Here is a 17,759-nt window from a genome sequence, read left to right as displayed (position 1 = left end):
GTGATTCAGTAAATATGTTTTGAACATTAATATATTTTTTTAAGATTTTATTTATTTATTTGACAGAGAGAGATCACAAGTAGGCAGAGAGGCAGGCAGAGAGAGAGAGAGAGGAGGAAGCAGGCTCCCCGCTGAGCAGAGAGCCCGATGTGGGACTCGATCCCAGGATCCTGAGATCATGACCTGAGCCGAAGGCAGCGGCTTAACCCACTGAGCCACCCAGGCGCCCTTGAACATTAATATTAATTTTGTTTTTATATTACAAAAACAATAATATTTGCAAAAATATTACTACATAGTTTAGAAAAAAATATTTGACAGTGGACGCACTGTACTTCTTATTTTGTAATTTGTTTTTTCCTTTTCAAATATTTTTTCATGTTGATTTATACAGAAACTTATGTGTGATATTTCATTCTGTTTATTGTACTTTCCTTATCTGAGCTTCCACTGAATGGGCCATGTCAACTGTTTCCAATTAAAATGTTAACCTTTAAAAGTAAAAAAAAAAAAAAAAAAAAAAGATTTATTTATTTATTTGAGATTGAGAAAGAAAGCATGCGAGTTTAGTGTGGGGAGGGGCAGAGGGTGAGAATCTCAAGCACACTCCCCACCCAGCACAGAGTCTGGCTGAGGCTTGATCCTTGGGCCCATGAGGTCACAACCTGAGCCCACACCAAGAACAAGATGCTTAAATGATGAGCTACCCAGGTGTCCCTAGACATTTATTAAATGATCAACTACATGAACATGAAAGATTATATCAATTTAAATGTAAGTCAGAATACAGTTCCTGATAAGTGAAACACTTCCATGCTGGGTCAATTGAGAAAGTCCAGACAGGAAACTGTAGCAACTTAAGAACCTGTTGTGCATTTCAGATTATGCTAACCTCAAAATAGTTCACAAATATTAATCTCTTGCATGCTCTCTTTCTAATATCGGCAACAATTTAAATTTCATTTCATTTGCTTGTGGACAGTGAAGGTGATTCTGATCTTTTGCCTGTAATTCTAGGAAGATAATGATCCCATTAAGCGAAGGAGGTCCATAGTGGAAAGACAGAACGTTGAGTCTCAGGAACCTGTGGGACATTCGAGAAGGAAGGGCAAGCAGACAGTAAGATATTAAAATCTGGAGCTCAGGTGACAAAGCTAGGCTAACGAAAAAGATTATTGAGTGACTGGCTTAGGCAAATGCCACAGCGTCCCCTGGTGAATTGCAGGCAGAGGGGTGACCCCACCATGATGTTCGTGTCCTCTTACATCATCCTATGGTGTACTTTGCGGGCCCCAGCTGGGTGGATACATTGTGAGCTGAGCCCTACTGCTCAAAAACAATGCTTTTTAAAGGTGAGAATAAGAGCAGTCTTGCAAGCAGGAGAAGAGTCTAGGTTGGCTGCCAGGGGCTCAGGGAGGTTGCCTACTCACGCTGACAGCTCTGGGTGCCTTGGGTGAAGCTAAGATTGTGCATTTGCTCCTCATCAGGCAAACTGAAGGGAGCTGCTGGAGCCATCGGTGGTCAGTCTTCTGTCCACAAAGGTTTGGAAATTACCACCATGAGAGAGCAAAGCCTTGGGCTGGATGAGGTTGCCCACAAAGAATGTACAGAGAAGAGAGAGTCAAGGGCAGAAGTCAGGACCATTTCTCATGTCAGTGAGTGGCTAACTCATTTGACCCAATATCCTGAAACAGATATGAGGCAACTGTGTTTTTGTGCTACCAACCACTGGGGAGCAACAAATTGCCCTCCTGCTTTTTCTTAGTGGCCTTAACCACACGTGATGATTTAGTAAGGCTGTGTGGTATGCACGTGCAGGAAAATCTATTTTTTATATTTTCAGCTTTCCCTTTCTAATTTTTGGTCCACTTTTGACACTCATCCCCAGTTTCACTTCTGCACTTCTGGATGCCTGGGGTTCTCTTGCTTTCTGGCTCACCTTCTATCCTAGGAAGAGGTCATCTTTCCTCCATTTCTTTTTATTTTAAATTTAAAATCCATTCATGCTACTAGAGTATTCCTTCCAAAAACATGTCCTATAAATCTCTTGATTCGTATGGAGAAGGACTGGGCTGCTCTTGGCCCCATTCTCACCCTACGGTGTATTCTTCTGTGGGGCCGTTTTCCATGTAGCTCTGAGACTCTTCGCAGCTCGAAGAGCCCAATTTTTGCTAATGAAGCTTTTCAGACATGGGAACTCGTTGCCGAGTTATGTCAAATATTGATAATGGCTGATGTGGAGTGCCAGACACAAGAGGCCCCCCTAGGGATGAGTTCCAACATTACAAGAACAGGCCCTTTCTTGCCTTTCCCAGACAGTTTCACTTTCTCCTGGGGAAGTGCCGTATTTTAACATCTTGCCACTGAGTCACATTTCTTGTTTGGCAGGTTTCTTCCATGAACTGGATTACAACATAGGGATGAAGATTCTGAAGAGAAATTGTGTTACCTCATCTCTGCCCTTTTAAGGGTGCATTAAACTGGGGTAAACCCACAGGGCAGGGCCAAAGAATGAACTAGTTAAACATTCCTAGCTGCAAGAGAAATTCCTGTCTGTGTCCCACGAAGGCTAAATCATTTCTTTTCATCTAGGAGTGACGTTCTTTGTATATCCTCCTCCCCCTGGAGAGGCTCTTCATGATTTGATCCCAAGCTGTGTTTTGCAAAAGCTATAGCACCAGCTGCTGTCAGCCGGAAGGCACCTGGGCACCCCACGCAACAGTGAATCTGCCCTGCCCCTGCAGGGGGAGGGTTGGCAGGGCAGGGCTGCGGCTTTGCAACCCAGCTGAGCTTGCAGATAAAATAAAGGGCGGTTTAGGGTCACAGCAGTCTCTGCTTGGTCTTTGACTCCTGCAGGAAAAGGAGGGGCCTTGCCATCATTTCCCTCAGAGCACACGTGCAGTTGAACATTTTTGTACTGAATAAGCATTATATAGCTCTCTAAAGAGTCTGTATGTATAGATCTCCTAAAATACCTGGGAGAATGGGCTGAGGTCTGACAGGGCATCCTCATCTATACAGAGACGTCAGTGATGAAGGACAGTTTGAGACTGGCGTCCGAAGCCATCACCCTGAAACAGCCTTTTCTGCCTAGGAGCCAAGAACAGGGGATTTTGCCTAAATTACCCTCCCAGATGCCGCAGTACAGAGGAGTGTGAACAGCTGAAACTCAAGCCAGTACATCGTGACCCCAGATTTAAAAAAAAACCTTTATCTTCTACGGCTGAAAGAATAAAAAGAAAATAATTCTTTCCAGATTAGAACGTTTCCTTGCATCCAACCCGAGTCTGTACCTTCAATAACTCTTTACCTGGAAACTTCCCTCTGGGCCATGGTTTGCCCCTGGTTCTGCGGGCTTCCCTAGTGAGTCAGACCTTCATTCTCTCTCTACATAGCCCTTTCAAATTGACCGTTCTCTTGGATGAGTTGTTTTCCCTCATGCAGTTTGTTTTCCAAACCTACCTTCTGCAGCTCACCAAGTCCTACCCTATTCTCAGGATGCTGGCCTCCTCCCCCCATGGGCCCAGCACCCCGCACAGACTTTCCACCGGGCACGAAGATGAGATATTGGGCTTTATGCTATAAAATAAACACATTTTTTACTTAAAATTTTAAAAAAAGATTTATTTATCTATTTTAGAGAGAGATAACGTGCGAGTGAGAGCAGGGGAAGGGGTAGAAGGAGAGGGAGAGAGAAAATCCTCGGGCCGACTCCCCACTGAGTGCAGAGCCCGACTCAGGGCTCACCCCAGGACCCTGAAATCATGACCTGAGCCAAAACCAAGAGTCCTCAGGTGCCCCAACACATTTTTTAAAGATTTTTATTTATTTATTTGACAGAGAGATCACAACGAGATAGAGAGACAGGCAGAGAGAGAAGGTAAGCAGGCTCTTCACTGAGCAGAGAGCCCGATGTGGGACTTGATCCCAGGACCCTGGGATCATGACCTGAGTTGAAGGCAGAGGCTTAACCTACTAAGCCACCCAAGCACCCCTCCAACACATTTTTTTAAAGATGTACACAAAGTCGTTCATAACAGAAAGCAAATTCTGAGTATTTCTATTCTGCATTCTGACCACGAACATCGAGTACTATGAAACCAGCAAAACACTAAGATTAAAAAACAAGTAAGATGATACTGTCTGCCCTTAAAAATCAAAAAGCAGTCCAGCAGAGGAAGCCCAGGTTGCTTGGTGAAGAGAAGGGCACTGTTGGCCAGAAGAACACACCTCACTCACTGGCCAGCAGGCCTGAGGTATGGGCGCTGAAATCCATCCATTTCCACCGAGCCCCTCTCCACCCTCCATGACTGAGCGCTGCAGGGACACTATGGTAGCTTTGATTTATCTCTTAGTGTCTCTGTAATGCATTTCTGTGAATTAAAGTTTTGCATGCTGGATTCCCTCTTGGAGTCGACTTCTCAGAGCCCCCGGACTAATATTTTATATTATTATATATTATATTATATATGTATAACATAATTTTCATGCTGTTATTTGTATATTCTAGAGACTATTGTGGGATACCTGGATACAGAGGGCAGATATGTCTAAAGAGTTGCCTCTAAGACCTTGCAAATGTAGAGATACAGACCAGGAAAGATGGAAGAGATTCAAGAGTGGCTTAAAGATGCTTATAATTAAAATGGGGCATAAAATACTTTCAAAATAAATATCAAAAATTAGAGGGGCACCTGGGTAGCTCAGTCGGTTAAGTCGGTTAACTGACTCTTGATCTCGGCTCAAGTCTTGATCCCATGGTCATGAGTTCGAGCCTTGCATCCACACCCAGCATGGAGCCTACTTAAAAAAAAAAAAAAAAAAGAATTAGACAATGATAGTGTTGGGGAGTTGTTTCTCACTCCTCAATATTTAGGATATCACTGGTTTAAAGGCATCCTATATATTCTCACCCAGATCATCGGGTGAGAAAGCCTTCTTTCTTACCAATATATACATAATTTTTACTGTAGAAGTTTCCAGTGTATAAGGCTATCTCACCCTTCCTTTATAACACATGCTGGTAATAAAGATGCCCAATATTCATATGATGGTGAGGTTGCATTCTAGATCCTCTTCAATTTCCTTTTCTAATAGCTGGTTTTATTAGTTGCAAGAATTCTCAATTCTTGCTATCAAAAGCAAATCAACTGTTACTTTAACAGCAACTGTATGTTTCAAACTATCATCCTGATTACAAATGAGAGAATTCATGCTGCATTAGAGATACTGTTTATATTTCAAAGAGAGGAGTGGAAATGTCTGATGGTGGAAATAGAATGGTGGGATTGATATATAAAATTCAAGATGACAATTACCCTATTTTATTATTTTTAAGCTGTACACAATCTTCCGCAGGTTCCTGTCAAGACAGGAAATCTTACATTGTAGAGCCTGAAACATATGTGCATATGACATTCAACTATAAAGCATTAAGGCTGTTTTTAAATAAATATGAAGCACAAGAAGAACACTGTTTTCTTTCAAAGTCATTATCTTGAAAGGCCATAAGCTTACTCCTGTGATGTCACAGTTCAAACTCTTTTGAATTATTGATCGGCTTTTAAAAAATTCAAACTCACATTATCCTGTGTACTGATGCATCGTAGGTGAGCATCTCTCTTAGTTTTGATCTTTCTGGAGTTGTCACTGCCTATAATTTGTGGTGGTGACTGTAAGGTTTGGCATTTGGCTAGTTAGAAGGAGTCACTGCTCATGTGAAAATAGCTTTAGAAATAGATTTCCACCTTCTGTCCACTAAGGATCTATTATTCTTTGTGATTGGTTCTTTCATTTTGTACATTAAATGATATTAGTATATGAAATGAGTGGCTTTGTCACAAAGTTTTCTTCTTGCCCTAAGTCAACTTTCAGAGTTTGCCAAGAGGGCATTGTGGGATTGGGTAAAGCCAACCTCTGCAGCACCTCTTGGGGGCACTGGAGTACCCTTTCCTGAGGAAAACGCCAGCATTTCACACACTGTTTAGAATGACACTCAGAGCCAGGAAGGGCTTGGGGGAAACAAGGCAGGATGTGAGAAAAGCCAGCTGTTCCTGTTAGTCTGTTGTGACTTGGCCTCTAGAACTGAACACTTTCTGATTCACAGCTTGGGAAGATCAGGAGAACATCCTCGCCAAATTGAACAGAACAGCTGCTTCCTGCTTAACTGTTAATTTTAAGCGGAACATCTACTACTTTTTCAGAACACGTTTGGATATACGAAGGAATAGAAATGCTATAGTGAAAATGGTTTTTATGTGGTAGAAAAAAAAAAAGCCCTAATATTCAAAGAAGATAGGTCTTGGTTTCTTTATTCCATTTTGTTAAAAACTATCAACAGAAAAATAAACATTTTTTCTCTCAGAAGTTAATAACTATTAACTTACCATTAGAATTAGCTCTCTCAGTCTACCAAAAAGCTGTATAATAACAATAATGAACATAGATAGCCTTTACTTCTTACAACACCTTGATGAAGTAGGCCTTATTATGTCCACTTTACAGATGAGGAAACTGAGGCACAAACAGGGTAGCTAGTATGAGGCAGAGTTAGGATTTAAACTAAGAGAGGGGAGGTCATGAATCAGTGTGCTTAACTACTATGCAACACTCAGAGAGTTACTAAAAAGCAAGAAGAAAAATTCTTACTTTGTCATGCAACAGTTCACTAACCACTTAGTAAATGAAAGTGTTTACTTAATTCTCCAATGTGAAATGTGGGGAATTAAAAAATACACAGAGCCTACAAACTCATTTACTTTTATGATTGGTTCTAGGCAAAGAAAATGCTGTATATGTTTAGAGAAGTCAAATTCATGAACCATTCTCTCTCAGGGAAACTAGCTGATGGTCTATATAAATAATATCACAATATCACTTTTCTACAAAGAAAGACAGCAATGGAGCCATGGGAAGGTTTTTTGGGGGGTGGGGGGGGCAGAAAATTCAGTTAAAAGTGAAACATATCCATGGGGTAGCTGGAAAGAAATTGGGAGAAATCTGAGAGGAGCCCAGTGAACTTGGTCTCCACAATTCTCATATTTAACCATGAAATTAAAATTAGGGGCAGAGCTAGATTTCATGGGCCTAAGTAGGTTCATAAGTTCCAAAGAGTTCACAGGATCTTCTTTCTATTCCTTTTTAAAATCTGTGTGAAAGACCCAAGAATTTTGACTGCTGAGTAAACTTGTTCATTTAGTAAATAAGTAAAAGCAGTTAAGGGTTGACTCAGAAGAAAGACAGAAAGCATGGTAAACATGGGTAAGGGCATTACAATTTTGCAAACAAAACCAAATCTCTCAAACATGATGGTTTGCTAAACTAGTTTAAGTAACTTGGGAAAGAAAGCAGGACACCCACAAGTGAATTCTTTTTTCCTCTTTTCCCCTTCTCTTCAGAGTTCCATCTAGACGCTGCAGCCTTGCGCAGCTAGTAGAAGAATTTTTAAGAATAATAACTGAAAAAGCAAACTAAGTGATCAAGATAGAAATACACAAAGGGGATATTATAATGTAATGTTTATTAAGCTAAATTGAGAAACATGATTATTTTATTTTAAGTTACTCCCTTTCAGTACATGAAACGGTCCACAGTAAAACAAAAGAAGTATTTATAAAGACATTATTTTATCATCTCCAGTTCTGTATGCATTTTAGCCTTTGACATCTGTCTCTACCACCACAACCAACACAGAGTGGTTCAAAATAGAATTGTGACTATGCAGATAGAAGCAAGATAAACTCAAAACAAGCAAACCAACACCAATGACCAGTACAAGTCTTGCTCTTGGTATTTATAGACCATATTTACAAAAGTCAAGTTAAACCAGTTGGTCCTTCTGTACATGTGTTAATATTAGTACTTTATATTTACATATTTATGTGCATTTGTATTATCAAGTGAAAAGATAAATTTTAAATTATTTATGAAAAATATATAAAATATGACGGGTAACATACTTCCATTTGAGTGCGTGTTCAAAACTCAGTGCTTAAAAATATTTGGAAAAAAATCCAAAATACAGTCTGACGGAAAATACTAAAAGTGAAAGAGATAAGAAAACAATAAGTGTTAAATGTGGTAAGTAGGGGAGGTGGGCAGAAAGAAGGTATACATCGAGGCAGGAATCACACAGGATAAGCCAGATGAAGGATCAGAAATGAAAGACGGACAGTTTCCCCCCAGATCCAGGTCATGTGAAATTGACGGAACCAAGGGACTTTAAGGATAAGGTGAAGGAATTTGAGCCTTGATAACGAGCTCGTACTATCAGCGGATGCAGAACTGACTTCCCCTGAGAGTTTCATTAGGAAGCATGCCATGGACATTCACCGTACAGTAAGCTACAGCGTCAGTTCTTTGTCCGGCTTCCGTGGAGAGGGAAAGGGGGCCACGTGCCGGACGATGACCTCACACTTCAGTGGGTGTCTGTCCTTACTGAAGAAACACCGGACGGCATCAGCCCCTTCCCAAACACAAGCAGGGTGGGAATTCTCGCCCCTCAGAATTCTTCTTTCTCCAAGGACCGAAGTCCATAAGGCTTGGGGCACCTCACCCCTGCGTGGAGGAGCCCCAGATCTTCCCCGGGGTGTTTCCCGGCCACTGCTGGCAAGGGTGGGGTGGGCGGCTGGGCCGGATCCGCTAGTTGAGGCAGGGGCAGCAGAAGCAGCAGAGGGTCCGGCAGGGGTTCTTCTTCTTGTACTGCACCGCCTTGCGCACCTGCGCCTTGGCCTGGCCGGTGTAGTCGAGGGTCTTCTCCACGTTGAGCTCGATGACGTTGAGGGTGTCGGCCTGCTCCTCCACCAGCACGGCCATCTGCAAGAAGAGCTCGTGCACGTCGCGGATGCGGCTCTCCAGCCGCAGCAGCTCGCGGTGGCGGCTCTCGATCTCGTTGAGGGCCGCCCGCGCGCCCTTCACGTCGGCGAGCAAGTTCTCAGAGAACACGTCCCACTTGCCCTGCTCGAACATGTCCTCGATCTGGTCGCCCGAGACGTCCTTGCCCATGATCTCGAGCTGGCGCTGGATGCGGATCTTGCAGTTGGCGCGCTGCTTCATCTCGGCCTGGTTGTACTCATGCATGGCGCTCTGGAAGGTGCGCGTGAGCGCGCTGTACTGCGCCCGCGAGATGCGCGCCACCGCCGAGTTGGGGCCGTGCCGGGCCTCGGCCTCCTCGCTCAGCGCCTTCATGGCGCGCAGCTTGCGGTGGATGTTCTCGCCCCGGGCCTTGATGTCCTTGGCGATGGAGTTGGTGTCGCGCTTGATGCTGCTGAGGCGCCGCATGGACGTGAGGAAGCGGGCGTTCTGCTTCCCCAGCCGCTTCACGTCGGTCATCAGCAGCTGGTTTTCGTTCTGAAGGTCCTGGATGTCTCGGTACAACGACTCCAGGATGTGGTCCGTCTCGAACACGATGTCCTCGTGGGGCGAGTCAAAGTCATCGTCCCCGTCTGCGAACTGCTGGTCATAGTTCTTGGTTAACTCCACAAGTTCAGCTAGCCGGTCCTTCATTTTGCCTACAAGTAGAGACTGGGGTTAAACTCCTTGAGCGAGTCAAAATACTCTCATTGAGAGCACTGAAGCTCAAAGCAAGGAAACTTCTGCCCAGCGCTGCCAGTTCTCTACGCCTGGCTGCAGGCAACACATATACCACAGGAGCTAAATATTCTATGACATTTTGCTCACAAGGAAAGGACTAACGTGACCGAGAGGCGTGAACACAGCCGTGCTTCCTCACGAAAGCCCATGAGACATCTGCAGCTCGGAACTCAGTCAGCAATGTAAAATTTCAGATTGCATGAGGAACCAATCACTTTTGCTTGCCTTATACTTTCCAATAATCCCAAGTCAAAACAGGCACAGAAAAAGGAAAAAGAAGAAGAAAATACTTGCAAGGATAAAGATTTTAAAATAAGGACAATCAATGTACTGCCAAGGCTGTAGGACCAGCTCTAAGGGCTGTGTATTTTTGGTCTATTTCAGCAACAGCTGAGCATGGCTGGTCCCAAGATTCCAAAGAGTTCTTAAAACAGTTAACATATAAATCATTAGTTTAAAATGTTTTCCTGGGGAGCCTGGGTGGCTCAATGGGTTAAGCCTCTGATTCAGGTCATGATATCAGGGTCCTGGGATGGAACCCCACATCTGGCTCTCTGCTCAGCAGGGAGCCTGCTTCTCCCTCTCTCTCTGCCTATCTCTCTGCCTACTTGTGATCTCTCTCTGTCAAATAAACAAGTAAAATTTTTAAAAAATGTTTTTTCTTAAAAATGTTATAAAAGTAAAACATTCTTGAAGTAAAACAACAAAATAAAGACAAAAATCTAATGAGGAAGTATAAAATTTGGACGTTGAAATTTCCTTGCTTCTCTGTTCATTATCATTGATACAGACTTCAGTTTGAGTGCCTGTTTGAGGGGGTGACATCGAAAATATATTCTGATGGGAGATACTAAAAGTGAAAGAGATAAGCAAGTGTTTAATGTGATTTTAATAAGTAGGAGAGATGGGCAGAAAGAAGATACCCATCTAGGCGGCAATCACGTAGCATAACCAGATGAAGTGTCAGAAACAAGATGTTCAGTTTTTCCAAGGTTTGTAGTATTATCATTAACAAAACTATTTGAAAATTTCTTTAATATGAAAAATTTCAATCATACATAACCCTAGTAGCAGTAATATAACACTCTGATTTAACCATTACACAGTAGCAATATTTGTACTTTTGTTGTTGTTTTTATGCACATGCTGGTATTTTATTCATACCTGAATGCTAAACACTGTACTTAAATATAAAATATTTATTTAAATGTATATGAAAGATCTCAGATGCTGCCTTATCTCAGGTTCCCAAGAAAGCAGTAGGAAGAAAATTTTATGTGCCAACATATTACTCGTGATACAATCCCAGGGCCACCAGGGTGAGGGGGAACAGGGAAGTGAGGTGGGAAAGAACAGAGACAAATACTGAGCTGGCTACAGATTCACAAAACAACATAGTCAGTTGCTTAGTCAACTGGAAGTCTCCAGAAAGACTACCTTGAGTCATGGCACCTGGAATAGTCCATGAGAAGGAGAAAAAGGAGTCATAAATGACATAAATGAAATAAATTTGTTGGTTCCTGCCTATCTCCTGTCTCTTCTTGGTCAATATTCAGCCAATGGACATTAATACCCCTCTACTCCTCAGGGCTGCCACTGAGGAAAGCAAGTCCTATGTCGATGACCTGGTGCTGCTGTGAAACCAGGCATGAGGGCACGTAAGCCTCTGTGGGAGATCAGGTCACCCATACACTGGAGCTGCAGTGGCCCTCACGTAGCAGATGTTACAGAGGCCTTGCCAAAGTCTGGTCCTCAGGGGAGGCTGAAATGAATGGCAGTGTTAGGGGATGAGGCGACAGAGGAAGCAGCTGGGTTCTTGGTTCTTCACTGATCAGAGAGCCAAGAACTAGGGTGTAGTGGAGACTGAGCAAATCTGGGAGGAGTATAAACTGGATGTGGAACAGGCATATTACACAGATGAACACAGATGTTACTTTCATATCAGAATTGTGTGTCCATGTACACATTCAGGTGTTGTCTGCAATATTGTACTTTTAATGACTTTTTGAAACAAGTTGGCAGCTTAGCAGAATTTCCGTGTTTTCGCAAGGGTGATTCTAATTCATTGCTACATAGAAAGGGAAAATAATGTTCTCTATGTCCACATTTTTTCCAGGGAAGTGAAAAACTTTCATTTTTAGTAGCACATATAAATGCCAAAATACTGAACATGTTCCTCCTGTGCACAAGATTTTGTGGCTATAAAGATTATCCTCCTACTGTGTAATTTGCAGAAAAGAAGGAAAATGTAGTAGCACTTAATGGACGCTCAATCTATGAGGGATCTTGATCTCAAATTAAAAGCTTCTCTCAAGTTGAAGAAATTAATTTTATCTCACTATAGAATGCTGACGAGTTGGATTTAGTCATAATTGGGAAGTGGTGAAATATTATCCATGACCTGTCATCTGCTATCATCATTTACATAAAGTAAGCTGAAGTTTTATTCCAAGATAATGATTTTTAATATCCTGCTTCCAAATGTCATTTCTGCTATCTGGTGACAAGAATCAATACCGGACTTTCCCAGTGATAAGGATGTAACTTTCCTACAGGCAGGGCCTAGGGACAGAAAAAAGACCCAGGCTGGACCAAAACTATGCCATCCCCTAGCCTGAATTTCCTGATACCCAAAATGTCCACACCTTGAACAAAACTTAAAGGCAAACCATAAATTGGGAGAAATTGCAATATATGCAGGTAGTGGATTAACGTACTTAATAAACTAAAACCTCGTGCTAGAACAAAACAAAATCAAAACCACTTGCCCAAATAAAGACAATGAAAAAGCAACACATACATGAAGAAATCTAAATGCTAGAGAATGTAAGAGTAACTGATATGTATCAGTTGCTTACTGTAATACCAAGTGCTTTCTAGGCACTTGTCATGTAATAACCTCTTTAATCTTCATACAGACTCTATGAAGTAAGTATTACCATTATCAGAGCTGGTACGTGAACACAGGGAGATAAAAGAGCTTACCCATGATTGCCCGGAAGGGAACACTTGGGCCCCAGAGCAGCTGTACTTAACCACTACACAAAACTTCTTCGGTAAATATATAAAAGTGAGTCATGAAGGACTTCACTATTAAAAATTCAATATAAAATATATAATATAAAATTTTAAGCACTGCAATTTTTTTCACCCACCAAGTTACCAGGATTTAAAATAATAATAATAATGATGATGATGATGATGATGATAATAATGTTTGAAAATTGGTGAGGATTCTGGGAACTCTGAAAAAATGCTGATAGGAGAGCAGATTGATAGAATCTTTTTTAGCAATATGTATCACAATCTTTTAAAATGTGTATTTGTTTTGCCCCGTGCACATTTCTTCTAAAAACTTATGCAGGAGTGTGTGAAGCCCCTTGCTGTAAATATTTCCACCACACTGCTCTTTTTACAGAAATTCAGAAATACTCTAAGTGTGCAAAAATGAGGTATTATCTGCTAAACCAGCACAGTTTAGAAGGCTATCTGATGGTAGGAAAGTATAAATACCATCTTAGGTAGAAAAAGTAGGTGAAGAGAAGGAGATGTGAAACGCTACTACACATACATCCTAAAACAAGGATGTGAACAATATACATCAAAATGTTAATAGTTGGTTTCTTCAAATTGTAGAATTATAAATGATTTTAATTCCTTCCATGTGCTTTTCTGTATTTTCCAACGTTTTTATGATGCCCATGTAGATTTTATAATTAAATACAATCCATAAAACTATAAATATTATTTGCTTAAAGGACTAATTTCTTAAGGCCCTTCTTTAAGACATATATATTGCAATCATTTAACAACCTTATGTGACCTGGACAAAGTACATTAGTTAGCTGGTACGGAGTTGAACTGTATCCATTTGCTTAAATGAGTATCCAATATATTCTACTATGCAACAGGTAGATGGTACAGAGAATGGGTATATTTGATGAACCAGATAAGAATAGCTGTCATCCTTGCTTCTTGGCCAAGACTTCCACTACAATGGAAGGTGATGAATGGCTTCTTAAGGTAAAACACCACACACAACATATTAGAAATCTGTTTGCTGGTCTCCCACTAGTCTTAGACAGGTCCCATGCTCTTTATTGCTCCTCTAAAGCCCCCAAAAAACTATTTGGGGGGATCATCTCATTCATAATATGAGCAGAAAAACACACATCAATCATACAGAAAATGGCCTTGGGAGAAGATGTTCAGAGATAATCATTCCTTCTCAAGACTTGAAAACCATAAAAGCATGGGTCCTAAATCAAGCAAAGGACTAAGCTCATATGAAGGCTCAAGTCCACAATTAAGTGAGGAGAATGAAAGGAACAGTGTGGGGAATTAAAGATTCTCTATGGAGCTGTAGATAAGAATGTGGCCTTTACTTTGCCTTCTTACCAGCCTTTCTTATAAACCCACCCCAGACTGAGTTGGTCCCATGGACCCAGATGCCTCCTGGTAGCCAGAGAGCAAGCATTAGGAAAACTACAACAGAAGTTCAACCAAAAAGAGGAATCCATCAAAATCCTAGAGGAGAACACAGGCAGTAAACTCTGACAAGAGGCATAGCAACTTCTACCAAGATATGTCTCCTGATGCAAGGGAAACAACAACAAAAATAAACTATTGGGACTTGATCAAAATAAAATGCTAGTGCTCAGAGAAGAAAACAATCAACAAAACTAAAAGGCAACCTATGGAATGAAAGAAGCTATTTGCAAATGTCATATCTGATAAAGGGTCAGTATTTAAACTGTACAATGAACTTTTTTTTAAAAGGGTTTATTTATCTGAGAGACAGAAAAAGAGAGCGAGCATGCAGGCAGGGGTGGAGGGAGAGGGAAAAAGAGAAGCAGACTCCCCACTAAGCAGGAAGCCCGATGCAGAGCTCTGCAGAGCTCGATGCAAGGCTCAGGACCCTGAGATCATGACCTGAGCCAAAATCAAGAGTCTGATGCTCAACCAACTGAGCCACCCAGGTGCCCCCAGGAAGCAGACTCTTAACTATAGAGAACATACTGAGAGTTGCTGGAGGGGAGGTGGGCAAGGGGGGTGTGTTAAGTGAGTGATGGGTATAAAAGAGGACACTTGTGATGAGCCCTGGGTATTGTATGTAAGTGATCAATCACTAAATTCTTTTTTTTTTTTTAAAGATTTTATTTATTCATTTGTCATAGAGAGAGAGGCGAGAGCAAGTACAGGCAGACAGAGTGGCAGGCAGAGGCAGAGGGAGAAGCAGGCTCCCCGCCAAGCAAGGAGCCCGATGTGGGACTCGATCCCAGGACGCCAGGATCATGACCTGAGCCGAAGGCAGCCGCTTAACCAACTGAGCCACCCAGGCGTCCCGATCAATCACTAAATTCTACATCTGAAACTAATATTGCATATATGTTAACTGACTGAAATGTAAATAAAAAATTGGGGGAAAAAATAAAATGTAAATTTTAAAAATAGAGAAAAAAAGTGAACCACGAAGCTGCTATTTCGAAGAATGTTGCTCAAAAGGTTAAAATGTAGTTATACCAAAAATATAGAAGCAGGCCCTGAAAGAACATCAAATTAACCGACACATCCAGTAGCCTGATTCTGTACTGTGAGATCTTAAAAAGGAAACTATGATAAATGAGAAAGAAAATGAAACAATTCTATCGACCATCCTATCTCACTATGATAAAGCAAAATGTAATACATTTTTTGTATTCATAAATTTGTAAATTTATTCATAAAGTTATTAAAATAAACTGTATTCATAAAGTTGCTAAAATAGATCCTGCTTTAAGCACGTGGAGATGAAGAATTCAACTGAAATTTTATGACCAACAACCAGAAGTCTGCTTCAGTCTTGTACTTTCCTTTTCAGGCATGCATATCATGTGTCCTGAGAACAGGGTCCTACAGGGAAGGAAGGGGATATTACATAAGCCTTCTTTCATTGGGCAATTAGATTTTATGTACCAAAAAATACAGGAACAGAGAAGTGATGGTAGCTCAAGGGTTCTCAGACTTTAGGAGGCAATAAAATCTTCTGGAAAGCTACAAACACTACAGATGCTTGAGCCCCTAGAGTTTCCAGTTCAGGACTTCTAAGTTGATCCTCGGGTGATTTCAGTGCACACCCAAACTTGTGACTGATTCCATAGATAATTATCATGACAGCTTCTGATTCATAAACACAATGCAGTTCTGGACAACTTACAACAGTCCTCAGGTTGAGTGATGAACAAACTTGACAGGGAAAGATTCAGAAAGAGGAAAAGATTCAGAAGGCAGGTTTGTACATACTTCAGAAGGTCAATGAGTGGGGGTTATGATATACAAAGAACCTACATACTGGATGCTACAAAGAACCACCATGAACATTCCTACTTGCTTGTAAGGGAACCAGTCATAAACAGAGCACAGGGCCATATCTCTGATCAGACATCAGAAACTTTTTGCCTACTGAGAGGAATAAGAACAAAACTGTTCATGCATTGTTTCGGGCTAAATTATATCACCCACCCAAATTCTTGTATTGAAGCCGTAACCCCAGCACCTCAGAATGCAAATGTTTTCGGAGATAAGGTCTTTAAAGAAGGAACTAATTTAGAAGGAGGTCTTTAGCCACCTGGGTGGCTCAGTGGGTTAAAGCCTCTACCTTCGGCTCATATCATGATCCCAGTGACCTGGGCTCGAGCCCCGCATTGCAGCATTGGGCTCTCTGCTTGGCAGGGAGCCTGCTCCCTCCTCTCTCTCTGCCTGCCTCTCTGCCTACTTGTGATCTCTCTCTGTCAAGTAAAAAAAAAAATTTTTTTAAAAAGAAGGTCTTTATGTAATCTATATATTATTATACATTAAGCAATACATACACTAAGTAAATTTTGCCTATTTCCAGAAAACAAAACCTTTCCTTTTTTCATAGCAATGTGTTGAAGTATTTTTTACAAGTAGTGAGAAACTTCAGACTTGGAGATACACAGTTCAATGCAAGGCAATGTGCCAGTCATGTGAGGTTTATTACCAAAATCAGCTTGTAAATTACAGGAGGGGAACAAATTCAAAAGGATGGAAGGAGCTTCCTTTCTTTTTTTATTTTTTTTTTTATTAAATATATTTTTTTTAAGATTTATTTATTTATTTGACAGAGAGAGATTACAAGTAGGCAGAGAGGCAGGCAGAGAGAGAGAGGAGGAAGCAGGCTCCCTGCTGAGCAGAGAGCCCGATGCGGGGCTTGATCCCAGGACCCTGGGATCATGACCTGAGCCGAAGGCAGCGGCCTAACCCACTGAGCCACCCAGGCGCCCCAGCTTCCTTTCTGTACTTAAGACAAAGAAATGTCTTTAGAGACTGTATTCCTCTTTATTTGAGTTCAAAAAGTTTAGGTTTCTTGTTTCAATGAGAACTAAAAAAAGAGCATATTTAGAGAGAGAGGGAGACATACACATGCACACACAGACTTTGTATAGTTATCAGCTATTAAGGAAACTAAAAATATCCTGCCCCATGAGAGACAGTTCCAAATAAGGACTTTTGAGTAATGACTCCCTTACTTAAATAATGAAGTGTCCATGTTCTGATTTTCAGGTCATATAATCTGTATGTCCTAGGTCCTGATCTTATAGCCATATATTAAGTCTTATAAACATAAAATGATTATTACAAATCAGAATGTGTCTTTATGTCTAAATCCACCACTAGTCCATATGGCATCTTAATGAGCCTTTGTGTAGGGACCATATGACATCATGGTGAATGCTAGAAAGGTGCCCCTTTCTCTGAGTGATACAGCCCTGCACCAGGCACAGCGTCTGGCAAACTGGGCACGGGATGGACTTCCAGGCTCTCTCATCTTTGTGGCGTCTTGTACTGGGCCCAGTCTGCACAGCCCTGTATGGTTGCCCTGCGTGCTCCGTTCTTAACCCTCCTGCCCAGTCAGTGGGGCCAGGAAGTCCCATAGGTCCTATGCCGTGGTAAGTTAGCAGTTACCTTCCAGGACACAACACAGGAACACAACGCTAAGCAGGTGACAAGTGTGCTGTCCCAAACAGGCTGATTCAGATTCACAAACAATTTCACTCAAATGAGTAAAACCTGGTATTCGGCTCTATGTCTTGATTTAAAAAATAACAGATCTAAGAGGTAAAAATCCTTCTTTGAACTTCTGAAAATTACAGGCTAAAATAGAAGGA

The 17,759-nt window shown here is 41.5% G+C and overlaps 1 protein-coding gene across 2 annotated transcripts in view; it reads right to left on the bottom strand.

Moving 5' to 3' along the window:
• Positions 1 to 7,502: 7,502 nt before the first annotated feature.
• Positions 7,503 to 17,759, bottom strand: part of STX11 (syntaxin 11) — a 47,746-nt gene continuing 37,489 nt past the window's right edge. For both annotated transcript variants that reach the window (XM_059399196.1, XM_059399197.1), the window contains exon 2: positions 7,503 to 9,509. In XM_059399196.1, coding sequence (XP_059255179.1) covers positions 8,641 to 9,509 — 869 coding nt within the window. In that variant the 3' untranslated portion in view covers positions 7,503 to 8,640. The remainder of the gene's footprint in view (positions 9,510 to 17,759) is intronic.

Source organism: Mustela nigripes, chromosome 5 (genome assembly GCF_022355385.1).
Source record: "Mustela nigripes isolate SB6536 chromosome 5, MUSNIG.SB6536, whole genome shotgun sequence".
NCBI lineage: Eukaryota > Metazoa > Chordata > Mammalia > Carnivora > Mustelidae > Mustela > Mustela nigripes.
The sequence above is the reverse complement of the archived record's forward strand: the minus strand, read 5'-3'. Positions and strand labels throughout refer to the sequence as shown.